The following is a 14824-nucleotide window of genomic DNA, read 5'->3' as shown; positions in this document are numbered from 1 at the left end:
TTGTCCCTGAGGCTTTGGGGACAGGAGATGGACCTAGAATGCCCCAGCCTCCCTCCCACCATGGCACCCGGCAGTAAGGGCTCCCTGAAGGCTGTCTCTGCCTCCCTGTAGCCAAAGATGGACAGTGGAGCTGGGAGCGGGCCCCCTCCCATCCTGACACTTACCTGAGACCAGTTCCCCACGGCCCAGGTGGCAGGACAGGGCACATCCCGGTTGCAAGGGGTTTCGGCAGGGGGCCGGGGAAGGTGTTCACACGCAGGTGGCTCCAGGGCGCTCTGCTCATCCAGCCCCACGCTGCGGATGCAGAGCACAGCCCTGCGGGAGAGGCCCCGGGGCCCACAGGAGCTGGAGCACCGCTGCCACTCACCTGCCCACCACCTGCAGGGGCACACATGTGGCATCAGCATGGGGATGGCTGGACTGCCAGGCATGCAGGCTTCAGCAGGCTCAGGTCTAAGCCGATGGGACATTTCCCCAGAGCTCCAAGCCCAGGTTGGCACCCTGGACCCCGAAGCCCAGTGACAGAGCTCAGGCCCCTTTGCTCCTGCCACCCTCACTCCAGGGGGACCCAAGCAAGACCTGAGGCCTGAGTTCACATCCAGGGATCCAAACACAGTGACCAGGGATGTCCCAGGCTGGGGTGGGGGGCAACCAGAGGCTGGGGCTTCAACCTTGGGAAGAGAGGCCAAGAGCCCGGCTCCCTCTGCTCCTCCCAGGGACTGCCTGATGTAGGGCCCACAGCAGGACCAGGACACCTGGGAGACAGGAGCCTGGTGGGTGCAGCAGTCAGGGGGTGCTCACCGGGCGGGGCAGGGCTCCTCGCTGCACTTCCTGTGGCGGTCATCGGGCCGGCCCAGGGGGTCACAGTGCCTCTCGTCCACGGGCCCAGCCTGCTTCTCTGTGCAGTAAACGCTCTGCCTCTGCATGCCTGGGGGGCCATGGGGGCTCAGCCTGGACCTGGCACCAGGGTGCCCCTTCCCAAGCTGCCTTGCACCCAAAGACACAGCCACCCCCACTCTGCTCAGAACCCTCCCAGAACAGGGCCTCACTGCCTTTGTCCGGATGAAGGCAGGCCGCCACTGCCCCTCCTCACTGGCCTCCTGGCCTTCAGTCCCGCCCCTGGGGAGGCAGCAAAGTCTGGAGGTTCAGTGAGCTGGGAGGACTTGGGCAGCTCCCTTGGCTTCTCTGAACCTTGGTGAGCTCATCTGTAAATGGGAGTAATGATAACACTTGCCTTGGAAGCCCAACTGTGAGGATAATGTGTGGTCACGAATGTGCAGGCTCAGCCTGTGCTGGGCACATGGTTCAGAGCTCAACAAGGGCCAGCTGCTGCTGGCATCCAACTCCAACCCCAGCCTAAGCACCACCTCCACTGTCCACACCCCGCACAACAGGGTCAGTGCTCAGAAAAAGACTGAGGAAGATCATCAGAGCACCCAGCTAGGGGTTCCTCTCCTGCCCTGTAGCCCCACTCCCTGCCCCGACACTACTTTTGTTAGTGTTCCTGTCCTTCACACCCTCTGCCACTGTCTGCCTCTGGGCCTTTGCACGGCTGTGCTCTTCACATTCAACGTGCACTCCCACACTGCCTTTGGAGGCCTGGCAGCAAGACCAATTCTAGAAGGCTCTGCCTTCACCCTGTTCCCCACTTAGCCTAGAACAGCACATTGCCCCTGCCCTGAGCCCCCAGTCCTGTGTCCACCCCTATCCTTCCTTCCTAACAGAATTTTGACTGTATTCAAGGTAACACTGGACCTGCTGCTGAAAACACTCCCCATCACAGTCCCCTTGCAGCTACCAGGGTCTGGGACACAGTCCTGCCAGGGCGAAAAAGGCAAGAGTCCCTTGCCAGGAGCCAGCCCTTTGCCCCTTCTGCTTCCTGCCTAGAACACGGCAAGAGGCCTAGAGGGAGGATGCTGTCTTGTGACATGCGTGGTGGGGAAAGCAGAGCTGAGAGGGAGACAGGTCCTGGGTCCCTAAAGGCACTACAGGCCGTCCCACCAGCCTGGACTGTGCAGCTTGGGACTTCCATCCACTGGAGACAAATAAACCCTCATCTGCTCCAGCCACCACTCGTCAGGATCCTGCTACTTGGTGCCCAAGACATTCCTAATCCGTCCACCTGTGAAGCAACCAAGCCGCTGAAAGACAATCCCCAATGTCCAGTTCAGCAAGTGGATTTGTTTTCACATTTGTAAATCTAAGGACACTTCTAAGGGATAGGATGCTTTTAATAGCTCTTGAAGATTTTTGCCAAGTATTAGTGGATCATTTTGTCATCATAATAGCATTTTAAGGAATGTTCAAATGTCTCTTCCCAGATTCCCTAGACACTGACATCCCTGGACACTAAGGGGTAGAGGGGTGGCAGGAGACTGAAGGAGCCATGGGGCAGAGAGTGAGAGTTAGTCAAATTATTATACATTTTATAAAGCGTTAAAAGAAATAAGTGAGGGGCCAGCCCAGTGGCATAGCGGGTAAGTTCGCACGCTCTGCTTTGGCAGCCTGGGGTTTTCGGGTTCAGATCCTGGGCGCAGACATACACACCATTCACTAAGCCACACTGTGGTGGTGTCCCACATAGAAAATAGAGGAAGACTGGCACAGATGTTAGCTCAGGGACAATCTTCCTCACCAAAAAAAAAAAAAAATAAGTGAATGTGGTGAACAGGCCATTGGGCTCAGAGGCTCAGAGCTGGGGTGAGAAGATCCTTGTCACATCCCAGCTCCCTCCTCCTGTCCCTGCTGCACTGCCCTTGTTCCTCGTCTTCCTCCTCTCTGGAGAGGCTCTCCTGGGGCAGTATGCCAGGGAGCCTCAGACTCTGGGCCTCCCAGGAGGGTCTGGGAGGGCTCCAGGGAGGACGGGGTCCCTGGGCAGCCCGTCTGTGGCAGGAGCTGGGGGAGGGGGAGGGGGAGGAGCCCAACCTGCACCACACCCGGTCCACAGGGTATGTGGGGGGCTTCAGGTAAGGCTCTGGGAATATGAAAGGGTCAGGTCTCCAGTATGGAGCAGAAACGTAGGCACAGGACCTGCCAGAGCTGAGCAATGAGAAAGAAAGTGAGAGGTAGCCGGTGCCTCTGTGGGGAGAATGCCCACAGCCGAGACACACTGAGAGCTCACCATGTGCCAGGTACCATGCCTGCCTCATCTCATTTACTCTCCCAATGCCGTACGAGACAGGGCTGTTGCAAGCCCCATTTTATAGATGGGGAAATTGAGGTCCAGAGAAGCAACATTCCAAGCTCATGGTGGCCCAGCAAATAAGCAGTGAGCTGGAGGCTGAAGCCAGGGGTCCCTGCCCAGAGACAAGGGCCCTGCTGGGCAGCAGCTGTGCCCACCCCTCTCCTCACCTGTGCCACAAGTGACTGTGCACTTGGTCCAGGGCCCATAGTGCCAGGAGAACTCAGGCAGCTGGACCTGACCGTGGCCATCCGCCTCCCTGTGGATGGTGTACTCATAGCGCACCCCGGGGTTGCTCTCCTGGAACAGCAGCTGGGGCAGGCAGGTGGGGGGGCCCTGTGAGTATGAGGGATCCTCTCCATCCACCCGGGACCTGCCACCCAGAGTAACCATCCTAAAGGAGCTGATCCCTGCCACCTCTGGGGACCTGGGGCTACCCCACGGGGCTGTTTTAGAGATGGGGAACCCAAGGCAGAGGGCCCAGAAGTAGGGCCAGGCCCAGAGCCAGGCCCCATGACTGCCTCAGGGCTTATTCCTGCCCTGGGGGCCCGGAGCCCGCAAGCTCCACCCCCTGCCTGGGCCTCGGAAGGCAGGCACCTGGATCCAGACAGGCTCATCGGTGGGACCCGGGGACGTGAGGTTCTCCCAGTTGCCCGTGCGTGCATATGTGAAGGTGGTGCCCGCCACCTCGTAGTCCCCGTTCCATTGGATGGTCCAGCCACCATTGAGGAAGTACTTATCCGGGTCCTCGCTCCGCAGGGCCAGGAAGTTGGCAGCCTCAGCCACCTCCTCGATGCGGATCTCACGAGCGCCGGCTGGGATCAGCCCCACGTCCACATACCCTGTGGGCCGGGGGAGGTGCAGAGGTTGTGCACAGAGGGAAGCGGGCTGGCTCCCCACCTTCTCTCACCTTTCTTCCCACTTGCTCCTGCCTGCCGATGCCAAAGACTCCACCATTAGCTGACGATTTGGAGCTCTCCCGAAAGGCAGACCTTGGATCGGTCCCAGGTCACCAAACCCTCAGAAGAGCTCCTCAAATCCCAGCCCATGCCGTCTCCTGGAGACCTTAGCTGGTCTCCCTGTCACAAGGCTGGGCCCATCCCCTACGCTTGGGGCGAGCAAGACCTTTCTGAAAAACCAAGTTGACTGGGCCTCTCCCCCGGGGACATCCTCCTCACTCCTGCACAGCCCGTGTTTGGCGTTCCACTTGAGGAGCACCCACCATGCGCCTGGCCTTACTCTAGGCTCTTTGCCCCATGACATAGGTACAGCTGTTATCTCCATCTTACAAATAAGAAACTGAGGCCCAGAGAGGTTAAGTCACTTGCCTGAAGGTTCTGCTCGGATATGAATCAGGCTCCATGGTCTGAGCTTTAACCACCATGCCAGAGTGCATCTCTGGGGTGACAGCTAAGCTTCTTGCCTAGCATTCAAGGCCCCATCTCCCTCACAGGTCCCCAGACACAGCATACGCCTTCTCGCCTCCAGGCTTTGTTGTCACAAGCTCTCTCCTCCTCTGGAATGCCTCGCCCCATCTCATCTGCATCTTTTAGGATTCAGCTCAACATCCACCTCCTACAGAAGTCTTTCCTGACCTCCGGGGTCAGGAGCTTCTTCCTCAGTGGTTCACAGCCCTCTGGGCCTCCCTCCACTGTATCTGTCATGCTACAAGGTTCTGTCACTCTGTCAGACTGTGAGCTCTTCATCTCCATGTTGCTTTCACCTAGCACACAGTCAGCACTTAAGCAATGTATGCAAAATACGCCCCAAGGTGGGGGAGTGGAGCTGGTGGGTCTCTGAAGCTTCGTAAGAAGACAGTAACCCTCTGAAAAGGCTGAGGGCCACTTGTAAGCCTGATGGGCCCAGCCTAGGGTCCCTGGGGCAGGACTATGAGGGCCGGTCTCTGCACCTGGGCCAAGGTGCCCCAACTCCTCCGAGGACCCTGGACCAAGCAAGGCAGCTTCCCTGCTTCCCATCTCTAGCCTGGGTGGGGACACTGTGGGCGGAGATCAGGAAGATCAGGAGATCAGGAAGGACCACCAGCTTAAAAGCACCCTGCCCCTCGCCAGTGGTCCCAGTCCGTACCGAGGCCCTCAGCTTCCTCGAAGGTCCCGCTCACAGTGTGACAGGTGGAGCCGTTGCCGTGGCACACACCACAGCGGTCCTCGACAGCACCCGAGTCAATCTCCAAGTCGCAGCCCACATTCTGCAACAGACGAGGAGGGGAGGCCCCTGGTGCTGGGCTACTGGCCACCAGTTCTCGGGCCCCAGCCGCAGGGGCCTGCCCAAGTCGGGAGGAGAGAGCTCAGGGCAGGGAGCAGGACCTCACTCTGGGCCCTGCCCCACCCCAGTTGTGCCCTCTGACCCCAGGTGAACCCCTCTGCCTCTCTGAGCCTCAGTTTCCTCCCATGTGAAAAGGGGGAGATCAATCTGTGCCATAAAGGCGTGTTTGTTGGGAGAGCACATGAGAAAGAGATGGGAAAAGTTTCATCAAAGGCTACAGGAGGCAGGGGAGCTGGCACACCACGGGCTCCTGACCAGTGTGGACAGGAATTTCCCAGAAACAGGAATCAATGTCCAAGGCACTGGGGGTTAGCACCTCCCTGCTGGTCCTCCTCTGAGCCCAGGCCTTTACGCCCCTGGCCTCATTTCCCAGGAGCAGGGGCAAGAAAGTGGCTGGGCTGTTTTGTTGAGTGGGGAGGAAAAGCTACTACTGTTGCCAGAAATAAGAATAAGAATTGCTAGCAAATACTGATATATAGCATCCTTGGCCAGGCTCTGAGCCCTGCCTCACCCATAACCACCTGTTAAATGACCTCATTTAACCTTGTGACATGGACAAGGATCGTCTCCTTTCTACAGCAGAGGAAACCATTGCCTGGAGTCATCCAACCAGCAGGAGGTCGAGCCACAGCCTGGACTCTGGTTTCTGGCTGGGGCTGTGCCGGCAGGCAAGCATGCACGGAGAAGCCAGTGGCAGGGATGAGGGAGGAAGACCACTGGCAGAGGCAGAGGCTGGGGGTGTGAGGACCAACTGTGCAGGCTCCAGTGCCAGCAGGAGTGGCGGGGTCTGTGCTGACAGGTGACCAACCAAAGGTTCCACTAACAGAGTTGGCAAGACCAGTGGAACAGCCTGAGACGGGTGGCCAAAGGAGGGCCAGGAGGACCCAGAGGAGGACCACCAGGGGGCTGAGGACAGGCGGTGCTGGGAGACCCTCTTCTTATCCAGGCACACCTTGCAGATACCGTTGATGCAGAGGTCACGGCTGGCCTGGCCCTGGTGGCAGGGTGTGCCGTCGACCACCGCGTCCCGCAGCTTCTCAGCAAAGTATTCGTTCGAGGGCCGGCAGTGCAGCTCACAGGGGTTCACTGGGGGCCCAAGAGGAGGAGCCATGAGGGACAGCCAGGGCAGGAGTCATGGAGGCCACTGGGATGATTGCCTCCATGACCCGCAGCAATGGCAGACCAATGGCTCCCAAGCAATCCAAACGTGCTGAAGGCTCCAGCTGAGCTAGTGGCTATCTGCAAGCCCGCAGACGGGGAGCCGGGAGGGCAGTGCAGAGCAGCCCAGGGCTGGGGTGGGGAGTGGGCCTCCTGTCTGTATCACTGGGTAACCTTGGGCCCTCAGATCTCTACCCTTTTCTGGGCCTCAATGTCCTCTTGGGTGGCAGGACTCACCATCATTGACCACGGGCACCCATGTGTGCAGCTGACCCTTGTAAAGCATAGCATCAAAGTGGCTGCACTGGACGTGGCGGAAGGAGGGGCGGCCAGCGGGGCAGGCACGCGGGTTGCAGAGGCGGAAGCGCTTCCGCTCGCCCACGCAGTATCTGCCCTTGTATTTGGGCCTGTGCAGAGAGCGGGGGAGGGGTTGGGTGAGTGCATGGGGGGTGCCTACCGAGTACCCGCATCCGGGAGTGGGCCCTCGGGGTAAGCAGCTCCTCCTGCACCCCCTACACCCACAGATTCCCACCTCCCACCTTTGCTCATCCTGCTCTCCTCTCGGGCACACAGCTTCCAGCCCAGACACTCTCCCTCCCTGTTTGTAAGAATCTAAGGGAAGGTGGCAGCAGGAAGCCTGGGTTCTGCCACCAACATGCTGTGTGACCTTGGGCAAGCCTTCAGCCCTCTCTGGGCCTGATCCCTCATCTACACCTCCGTTTTCTCTCTATAAAATGGGGCTGGGACTGCCTCTTCAGAGGGGTGTTGAGAGGCTGGGACAAGATGCTAGAGCGGCTGCTGCAAGTCTCCAGCGATCTGATGAGCCCATGTGTTGGCTGACTTGTTCCTGGTGGCAGCACCCCAGCCCAGGTCAAAAAGAAGCCTTCTGGGCCCTAACCTGGCTGACAGGTCTGCCCCTGAGCACAGCACCTGAACCCCACCTCCACCCCAATCTGGGCCAGGGTAGCTGCCCCCAACCTGGCTGAGACTTGGAGGCCAGAAGGCGGGAAAGGGTACAGGCCTTTTGCGAAGCACAGAGCCCTAGATGGGGCTGGCTCTGAATCCCATGCCCACCCTGGGGCAGCCTAGTGCAGAGGGCTCATCCGAAGGAGCCAGCAGACCCTCAGTCTATGGTATTACTGGCCCCTGCATCTCCCTGAATCTTTACATCATCCCTCTCAGATAGGGAAACTGAGGCTCAGAAAGATGAAGTCACTCACCCCAGGTCACACAGCCATACCTTCCACGCTGACCAATTCTCCCAGCTGTCCCCAATTTCATCTCTGACCCAGGTGTACCTCTGCTGCCACTAAGTGGCTCCTATTTACTGAGCGCTTACTACGGACAAGTCACAGGGTCACATGCTTTACCTGTATTGACCTTAACAACAATTCCACTAGGTGGGCACTGCTGTTACCTGGTCATATAGTTTCTCAGGAAACTAAGGCCCAGAGATAGGGGTAGAGAAGGCCCTGGCATGAGAAGTGGAGAGCAGACTTGAACCCTGATCCATCTAAGGTCCAGGGTCTAAGCTCCTAGCCACCGCCTTCTCCTGCCTCCTCTAGCCAGTTGTTGCTTTGCTGTGTGGTCTCTGATGAGTCTCTCCAGTCTCTGGGCCTCAGTGTCCCCCTCTCTGCAATGAGGTCAGCAGTGGGGACTCTGTCCTCAGCCTCCAGGACACTCCCTAGAGTGACTCGAGGGGGTTCTGAACACTCCAGGCTTGGTCTCTATGGGGACACTTCTGAGAACAGGAGGCTGGGACAGAGCTGGCTGCCGGCCATCAGCTGCCTCTGCACAGGGCCCTCGATCCCACCTGCCCCAGGCAGCCCAGGCTGGCCCCACACTCACACAGGCTGTGTGCACTGCCGCTCGGCGCTCTGCACACCCACGCCACAACTCCTGGAGCAGACGGACCAGGCGCTCCAGCCGGACCAGCCACCATCCACGGCCTCGGGCCGGAAGCCCACAGGAACGCACTCCCCATTCAGACACCACTGCCGAGACAGAGGGAGGTAAAGCAACCCCACCTCAAGCCCATCAGTCATCCTCACTCCAGTGAGAACAAGGCAGGTAGAAGGCCTGGAAAGGCACAGAGGGGAAGGCCCAAGGAGTGGGGGAGGCTCCCTTCCAGTTACCCAAGATCCAGGCTCCATGGCGGAGCTGAGCAGGGAATGAAATAGAGCCCTGTGCTGACTCTCTGAGCTGAAGACATCTTGGAGAATCACTGAGTCCAGCCGGCCCCAACGCCTCCATTCTGCAGATGGGGACTCGGGCCAGAGAGGGCTGGGGGTCTGCTAGAATCCTGAGCAAGTCTGTGAGCCAAGGCTGACTGAGAGCATGGACACAGCAGGGTGTCTGGACTCCCACTGTCCCCTCCAAAGCTGGACTGGGAAATACCCTACCTTGCTCTCCCCACACCTGGTACCATCCACGGCTGCATCCAGCTTGGAGTGACAGGTGGTCCCGACAGAGCACCAGAGTGTGTGGCAGACATTCTGCAAGGAGGAGGGCATAAGCCACACTCTCACCCGCTCCCCGGTGCCACCACCTGCCCTGCCCCCTCACAACCCCCAAGAGTCCCCTGGGCACCCCTCCATAGGGTGGCACATGGTAGGGGTCTGCAGATGGGACCCCCAGAGGTCCCCTCTTGTCTTCTCTGGACCATGTGGTGTTTGGGGGCCCTGAGGCTCGCGTCTGCTGCTCAGAGCAGCTTCCAGCCTGCACATGCCTCTCCTAGACCCAGCCCTCTCGTCTGGAAACAACCCCATTAGAAGTCGCAAGGTCTCCGTAACATGTCTGTGGCCTTCACTTCAATGACCATCCCCAGGACCCTACAGTGCAGCTTTTGTTTTACCTCTTATAATCCAGCTCCAGGAGGCGAGGGGCACGGCCGAAGTCCCACAGGTGGTAAATGGTCCACCCAGAATTCAGACCTGGGTCTGTGGCCGCCCAACCCGAGGCTTCTCCCATAGTCCTCTTTATGTCTCATGGGTGCCACATGCCAGCCGAGCCCAGGCCGGGTGGGGTCTACAGGCTGGTGAAGGCTGCCGCCTGCCCCCTACCCCCACCCACACATGCCCACACTCACATCCATGTCGTCGCAGAAGGCAGAGTAGGCCCCATACTGGAGGCGGCACTGGTGGCTCACATCATAGAGGACGCCGGGTGGCACCGAGGGGAAGTCTATGACATCCTTGGCAGGAGCATCATCCAAGCACAGGCCCCATCCGCGGCTGTAGAGACAGGACAGGTGAATGGGGTGAAGGGCCACCTGTCCCCTGGGTTAAGGGGACAGCCTGAGAGACCCATTCAGGGAGGCCTTGGCTGGGCTGGGAGGGCAGGGGAGACAGGACGGGGCATACAGCCCTAAACTTGCAGGAAAACTCCAGCCTCTTTGCTCACCCTGGTCTATGCTCTGACTCAGCCTAGCAATCAAGGCTCTCCTGGCCTCTCCCTTTCTCTCCTGGGCACTCCAGCTGGCTGAACAACTTATCCCCACTCCCCAACGCCAGGCCTTTGCACAAGCTGTTTGCTCCACTTACAATGCTCTCCCCACTCCTCTACTGGCAAAGCCTCTGCTCAGATGCCCTTCCCTCTGAAGCCTTCTGGACTGCCAAGCCTCCGTGTGGCCTGCTCTGACTCCTGCGCCACCACCCCTTCACCCAAGGCCTGGGCCATCTCAGACAAGGATCTGGAAAACATCACGTCACAGTTGATGCTACACTAGGCCTCTTATGGTCCTGTCCCGGGCTGAGCCCTAGGGTCATGTGTGGGAGGACCAAGGCCTGAAAGCTGCCCCCTGCCGGGCCAACCTGGGAAGGAGCCCGGGGGCACTCCTACCTGCCTCCCTGTCTGCCTCTGTCATTCCTGCCTTCCCTGGCAGCAGCAGAGGAACCATCACAAACTCCTGCTGCTGGTGCCCAGCGTGCAGATAAGGCTGCCCAGACCCTACACTGCCAGGCAGGGAGCAAGGAGGCAGAAGGGCCCTGGTGAGGATGTCCCAAGCCCAGCTCTGGCCCACCTCTGCCATGAGTCACTCTGCAGGCCCCTTGCCCACAGCTATTGCCTCTGGGGGTCAGTGACCATCCTGCTGCCCTTGGCGGCCCTGGGCAAGCACCCACACAGCAACCCTTAGGAGCACCAGTGCACTGCAAGCTGACCAGCCTGCCCCAGGGCTCACTGCTGTCCTCGAGGGATCAGAAAAGGGGCCAGGGGCCTCCCTCGGGGCAGCAGTGGCTTGGGAGCACTGAGCCAAGCAGACAATCAGGGTTGGGGGCAACGGGTAGGGTTGGCCCAGGCAGCAAGGACTTGGGCAGAGGCAGCAGAAGAAGGCAGGACCTGTGGGACTTGGGGCCCCTGGCCGGGCAGAGTAGAGGAAGGCAGAAACTCTCCAGTATTGAGGTTTGAGGGCAGCTGGTGCCAGATTGGGCCATGATGAGCAGAGAGTCCTGGCTAGGATCGGGGGAGGCACAGCAAAGGACAGAGGTGATGGATGCTGGAGTCTGGCAGGGAAGGAAAGAGGAGATATACCATTGGCCATAGAGAGACCAGAAGATGGAGAAGTCAAGAAACAGGCCAATGGGTAGACCAGTGTGGGAGAGGCTGAGGGGGTCAGCTGCTGGGGTCCTGGAGTCCAGCCTTCAGAGGCAGAGGTCTGGGAGCCATGAGACCCAGGGTGGGGCGGTGGTCTGTGAAGTCTCCTGAGTCCCCTGGCTCGGGGCAGGCCCCAGGCTCCACCCCGGGGTGCCAAGCACAAAGCCTCAGTGACCAGGGTCTTGCTGAGGACTCCGGGGACCTCATGGCATCACCTGGACTACCTGTGCTAGCTGGAAATGAACCCTCCAAAATGGATGTTGGCAAACGAGCAGCCGCTGGGTCCCACCCTCTGCCCTGGACGACCACCAGCCAGGCTGGCCCTGGGGGCTTAGCGGGTGCCTTCTCGTTTGCCCCTCACATCTTGGGCAGAAGACTATCACCACCCTCTTCTTACACACGTAGGGCCCGGGCAGTGTGTCACTTGCCCTGGGTCACGCAGGAGGGTGGCGGTGGGCAGGATCTGATGCCAGGCCCTGCGCCAGCACCCACGCATGTCCACTTGCTGGGCTGCCCCCAGTACAGGGCTCCTTCCATCCGAACAAGAGCTTCACCATCAAACACTTCACCCCAAATATAAGTTTAAAAACACGGCAGCTGAGGGAGAAAGGAGTTTTCTGATTGCTGGCTTCAGCCTGCGGGCTCCCTGGGCCTGCACCCTGGGGCAGAGCATCAGCTGAGGCATAGGCAGGGCTGGGGGTGGGGAGGGGTGTTTGTCAGCCTGGCCCTGGGGCTCCTTCTTTTCCTCTGGCAAGCCGCTACTCAAGATGTGGACTGGGGCGCTCACCCACCCCTCTGACTCAGATCCCACTCCTCCGACTCAGGGTCTGGCGTGCCTCGGCCTCATGCCAGCAGCTCCTGGGACACACCCAGCATTGAGCTTCCTGGCTGGGACCCAGTGCTGACTTGCCACATGTCAGCTCCTGTGGGTCTGCTGCTGGGTAGTCAGAGCAACAGCAACCTACTGGGTTCATGCTATATGTGCCTGAGAGGCTGGGGAGCAGGGGGTGCTGTCACAGGACCCACTACAGAATCAGGGCCACTTGGGCCCAGGTACTGACTAGGGTGTCAGAAACCCAAGTTCTACCATCTGCCCAGCTATAGATGCTGTGTGGCCTTGGAGCATCCTTCACCTTCTCTGGGCCTTCATGTCCTAATCTACAAGAGGCTGAGACAGCCTGTGTGATAGCAAGCTACAGAGGTATAAACAGCAGCTATAAACAGTCACACAGGCGGCCAGCAGCCAGCCCTTGCTGCCTCTGGTCCACTCGCTGCCAGGCTCCTCATGCCGCCGATGCACAGCGGATCCCCAAGCCTATCAGTCCCGCCCCTCAGGCCCTCCTCACTCTAACCACGGTGGGGCTGGGTGGCACCGCAAGGGGTCAAGCAGACAGTGGGTGGCTGTGGTCAGAAGCCTCACGCCCACCTCAAGGACTGCAAAGAGCTGCCGCCACCTAGCGAAAGACCTGAGTGCCCTCTCCCCTCGCCACCCCTGGGGCCTGGGCACGGAGTCACCGTGAAGTGAAGGACCCAGCACGCATGGGCCTGTGGGAACGCTGGCTTCCAGGGCATGAGCCAGCAGGGCCTCCCTCCCCGCCCCCAGGGCCAAGTAGTGGCTCAGGAAATGCTTTCAGGAAGGACCTCTCCACAGGGTCCCTAAAGCAGCTCTCAGCTCAGAAAGCTCTTTCAGTTCTTCAGGTCAATCCTCTTGGACCGGCCAATGCCCACGGGCTCCAGACACTTTCCTCCAGCCCCCCCACCAGCTCCTGAAGATTCTCCAGCCCACCCCATGCTCCCGCACCCCCCAGCCTTGGACCACGCCATGCCCTGCATCTGGAGCATCTTTCTTCCCCAGGATGCTCCTAATTAGTCTTTAGAGGGTAGCTCCGAGAATCCTCCTCAGAGGTAATGTCCCTAACCCCAGGAGGGGTTGGCGCCCCTCTCCAGATTCCTACAAACCCCATAAGGGCTGTCTGTCACAGCGCTAATCAACCCACAGTATCACGTCTGTCACCCCACATGGTGAGGGCCTTGAGGACAAGTACCTCATCTGTCTCCTTTACCACAGAACCCCAAGCACAGGGCACTTTAGTGTTTGTTGCCAGAGGAAGTGTGAGTTTGAGACCAAGTGGGATGTGCTCACGTCCGGGTCTATGTGGCCTGATCAACATCTATCTGCATGGGGCCGAAGAGCGCCAGGTCCCGTGGGGATAGTGGGTGGTCTGTGTGTGCTTCTGAGCCTCCCTCAAGCTCCAGGAACACTGCCTGACCCCACATTTGCTCCTTCTATGGTCTTGTTCACTCTCTCCCCAACCCTGCTGGGGTAGGGCAGGTGTCCTATCTCCCATCCCACCCCCAGCAAGGAGATGCAGGGTGTAGGGGACACAGGCCAGGCTGGTGCCCCATCCTCACCCTGAGCACCCCTCTCCCTCCACCTGTCCTGGGCTTTGTGACCCCCCTGCCTGACCCCGCAGGATGGAGCGGTAAGAGGGTAGGCTGACCTCGGGGAGATGAAGTTCTCCCCCATCCCAAGCATCCTGCCGTGGCGAGGCGTGCATCTCCCTCTCTCTCTGCCTCCACCCAGCCTTCCAGGGATCAGGGCTCTGGGAGGCCCTGGCTGGCTGTGGCTCCCACCCTTGCCCCAGGCCCCGAGCCAAGTCCCTCACACATTCCAGCAGCAGAATGAAGACAGAGACTCATCTGTCTGTCTGTCTGTCCTAGAGCCAGGGTGCCAGGCAGCCCCCTGGGTGGGGGCAGCTGGGAACAAGCCCTGAGGGTGTTGCAGGGGCAGCTACTGTTCTGATTTTCCAGTCATTCTCTCATTCTCTGCCCCCATGGGGGGATGGGACACACCCTTGGGATTGTTTTCAGCCCTGCTCTCCATGGCCAGGCCACTGCCCTGGTTCAGGTCCTCGTCACTTAGCACTTGGTAGCAGCGATAACCGTTCGCACGCACTGAAGGCAAACCATGTGATCAGCACTGTGCTCCACACTTCACAAGCTTGCTCCTTAATCCACGTGGCAACCACGAGGCAGTCCCATCATCATCCCCACTCTTTGAGGCTGCAGGGCTAACCTCTCTGCCGACATGGGTAGAAGCCTGGGCCGGAGTTCAGGGTCTTTTTTTTAAATTTTTTTTTAAGGATTTTATTTTTCCTTTTTCTCACAAAGCCCCCCGGGGCCTAGTTGTGTATTTTTTTAGTTGTGGATCCTTCCAGTTGTGGCATGCAGGACGCTGCCTCAGTGTGGCCTGACGAGCGGTGCCATGTCCGCGCCCAGGATTCGAATCAGTGAAACCCTGGGCCGCTGAAGCGGAGCACACGAACTTAACCACTCGGCATGGGGCCGGCCCCGAGAGCCCAGGTTCTTACCCATCATACTCAACTCTTCCCTGCTTCTAGTGCCACGCCCCTGCAGTAATCCCTCTTCCGCCAGAGGCCAGAGTCCTTGCTCTCACATCCATAAGAAACCTTGGTCGCGTCCCTGTGTAAACCCCACAGTGAGCGGACTTCTAGAAAAATACGGCACACGGAGCAGACAGATTTATCTCCACTCTCTTCCAGAACCCCACTCTGACGATAGTAAAGGAATAAGCAAGGCATAAATCCA

The 14824-nt window shown here is 59.3% G+C and overlaps 1 protein-coding gene across 3 annotated transcripts in view; it reads right to left on the bottom strand.

Annotated features, from left to right (window-relative positions):
* Positions 1-14824, bottom strand: part of ADAMTS7 (ADAM metallopeptidase with thrombospondin type 1 motif 7) — a 46911-nt gene that overhangs the window by 7830 nt on the left and 24257 nt on the right. For all 3 annotated transcript variants that reach the window (XR_002811436.2, XM_023652504.2, XM_023652506.2), the window contains 10 exons: positions 9711-9855; positions 9025-9117; positions 8471-8616; positions 6860-7029; positions 6417-6550; positions 5267-5387; positions 3779-4023; positions 3352-3493; positions 802-928; positions 165-378 (listed from right to left, as the gene is read on the bottom strand). Coding sequence is in view for 2 of the 3 variants with exons in the window: in XM_023652504.2 (XP_023508272.2) it covers positions 165-378; positions 802-928; positions 3352-3493; positions 3779-4023; positions 5267-5387; positions 6417-6550; positions 6860-7029; positions 8471-8616; positions 9025-9117; positions 9711-9855 (1537 nt within the window). In the remaining variant the exon portion in view is untranslated. The remainder of the gene's footprint in view (positions 1-164; positions 379-801; positions 929-3351; positions 3494-3778; positions 4024-5266; positions 5388-6416; positions 6551-6859; positions 7030-8470; positions 8617-9024; positions 9118-9710; positions 9856-14824) is intronic.

The sequence above is a fragment of the Equus caballus genome, chromosome 1 (genome assembly GCF_041296265.1).
Source record: "Equus caballus isolate H_3958 breed thoroughbred chromosome 1, TB-T2T, whole genome shotgun sequence".
In the NCBI taxonomy this organism is placed as follows: domain Eukaryota; kingdom Metazoa; phylum Chordata; class Mammalia; order Perissodactyla; family Equidae; genus Equus; species Equus caballus.
The sequence above is the reverse complement of the archived record's forward strand: the minus strand, read 5'-3'. Positions and strand labels throughout refer to the sequence as shown.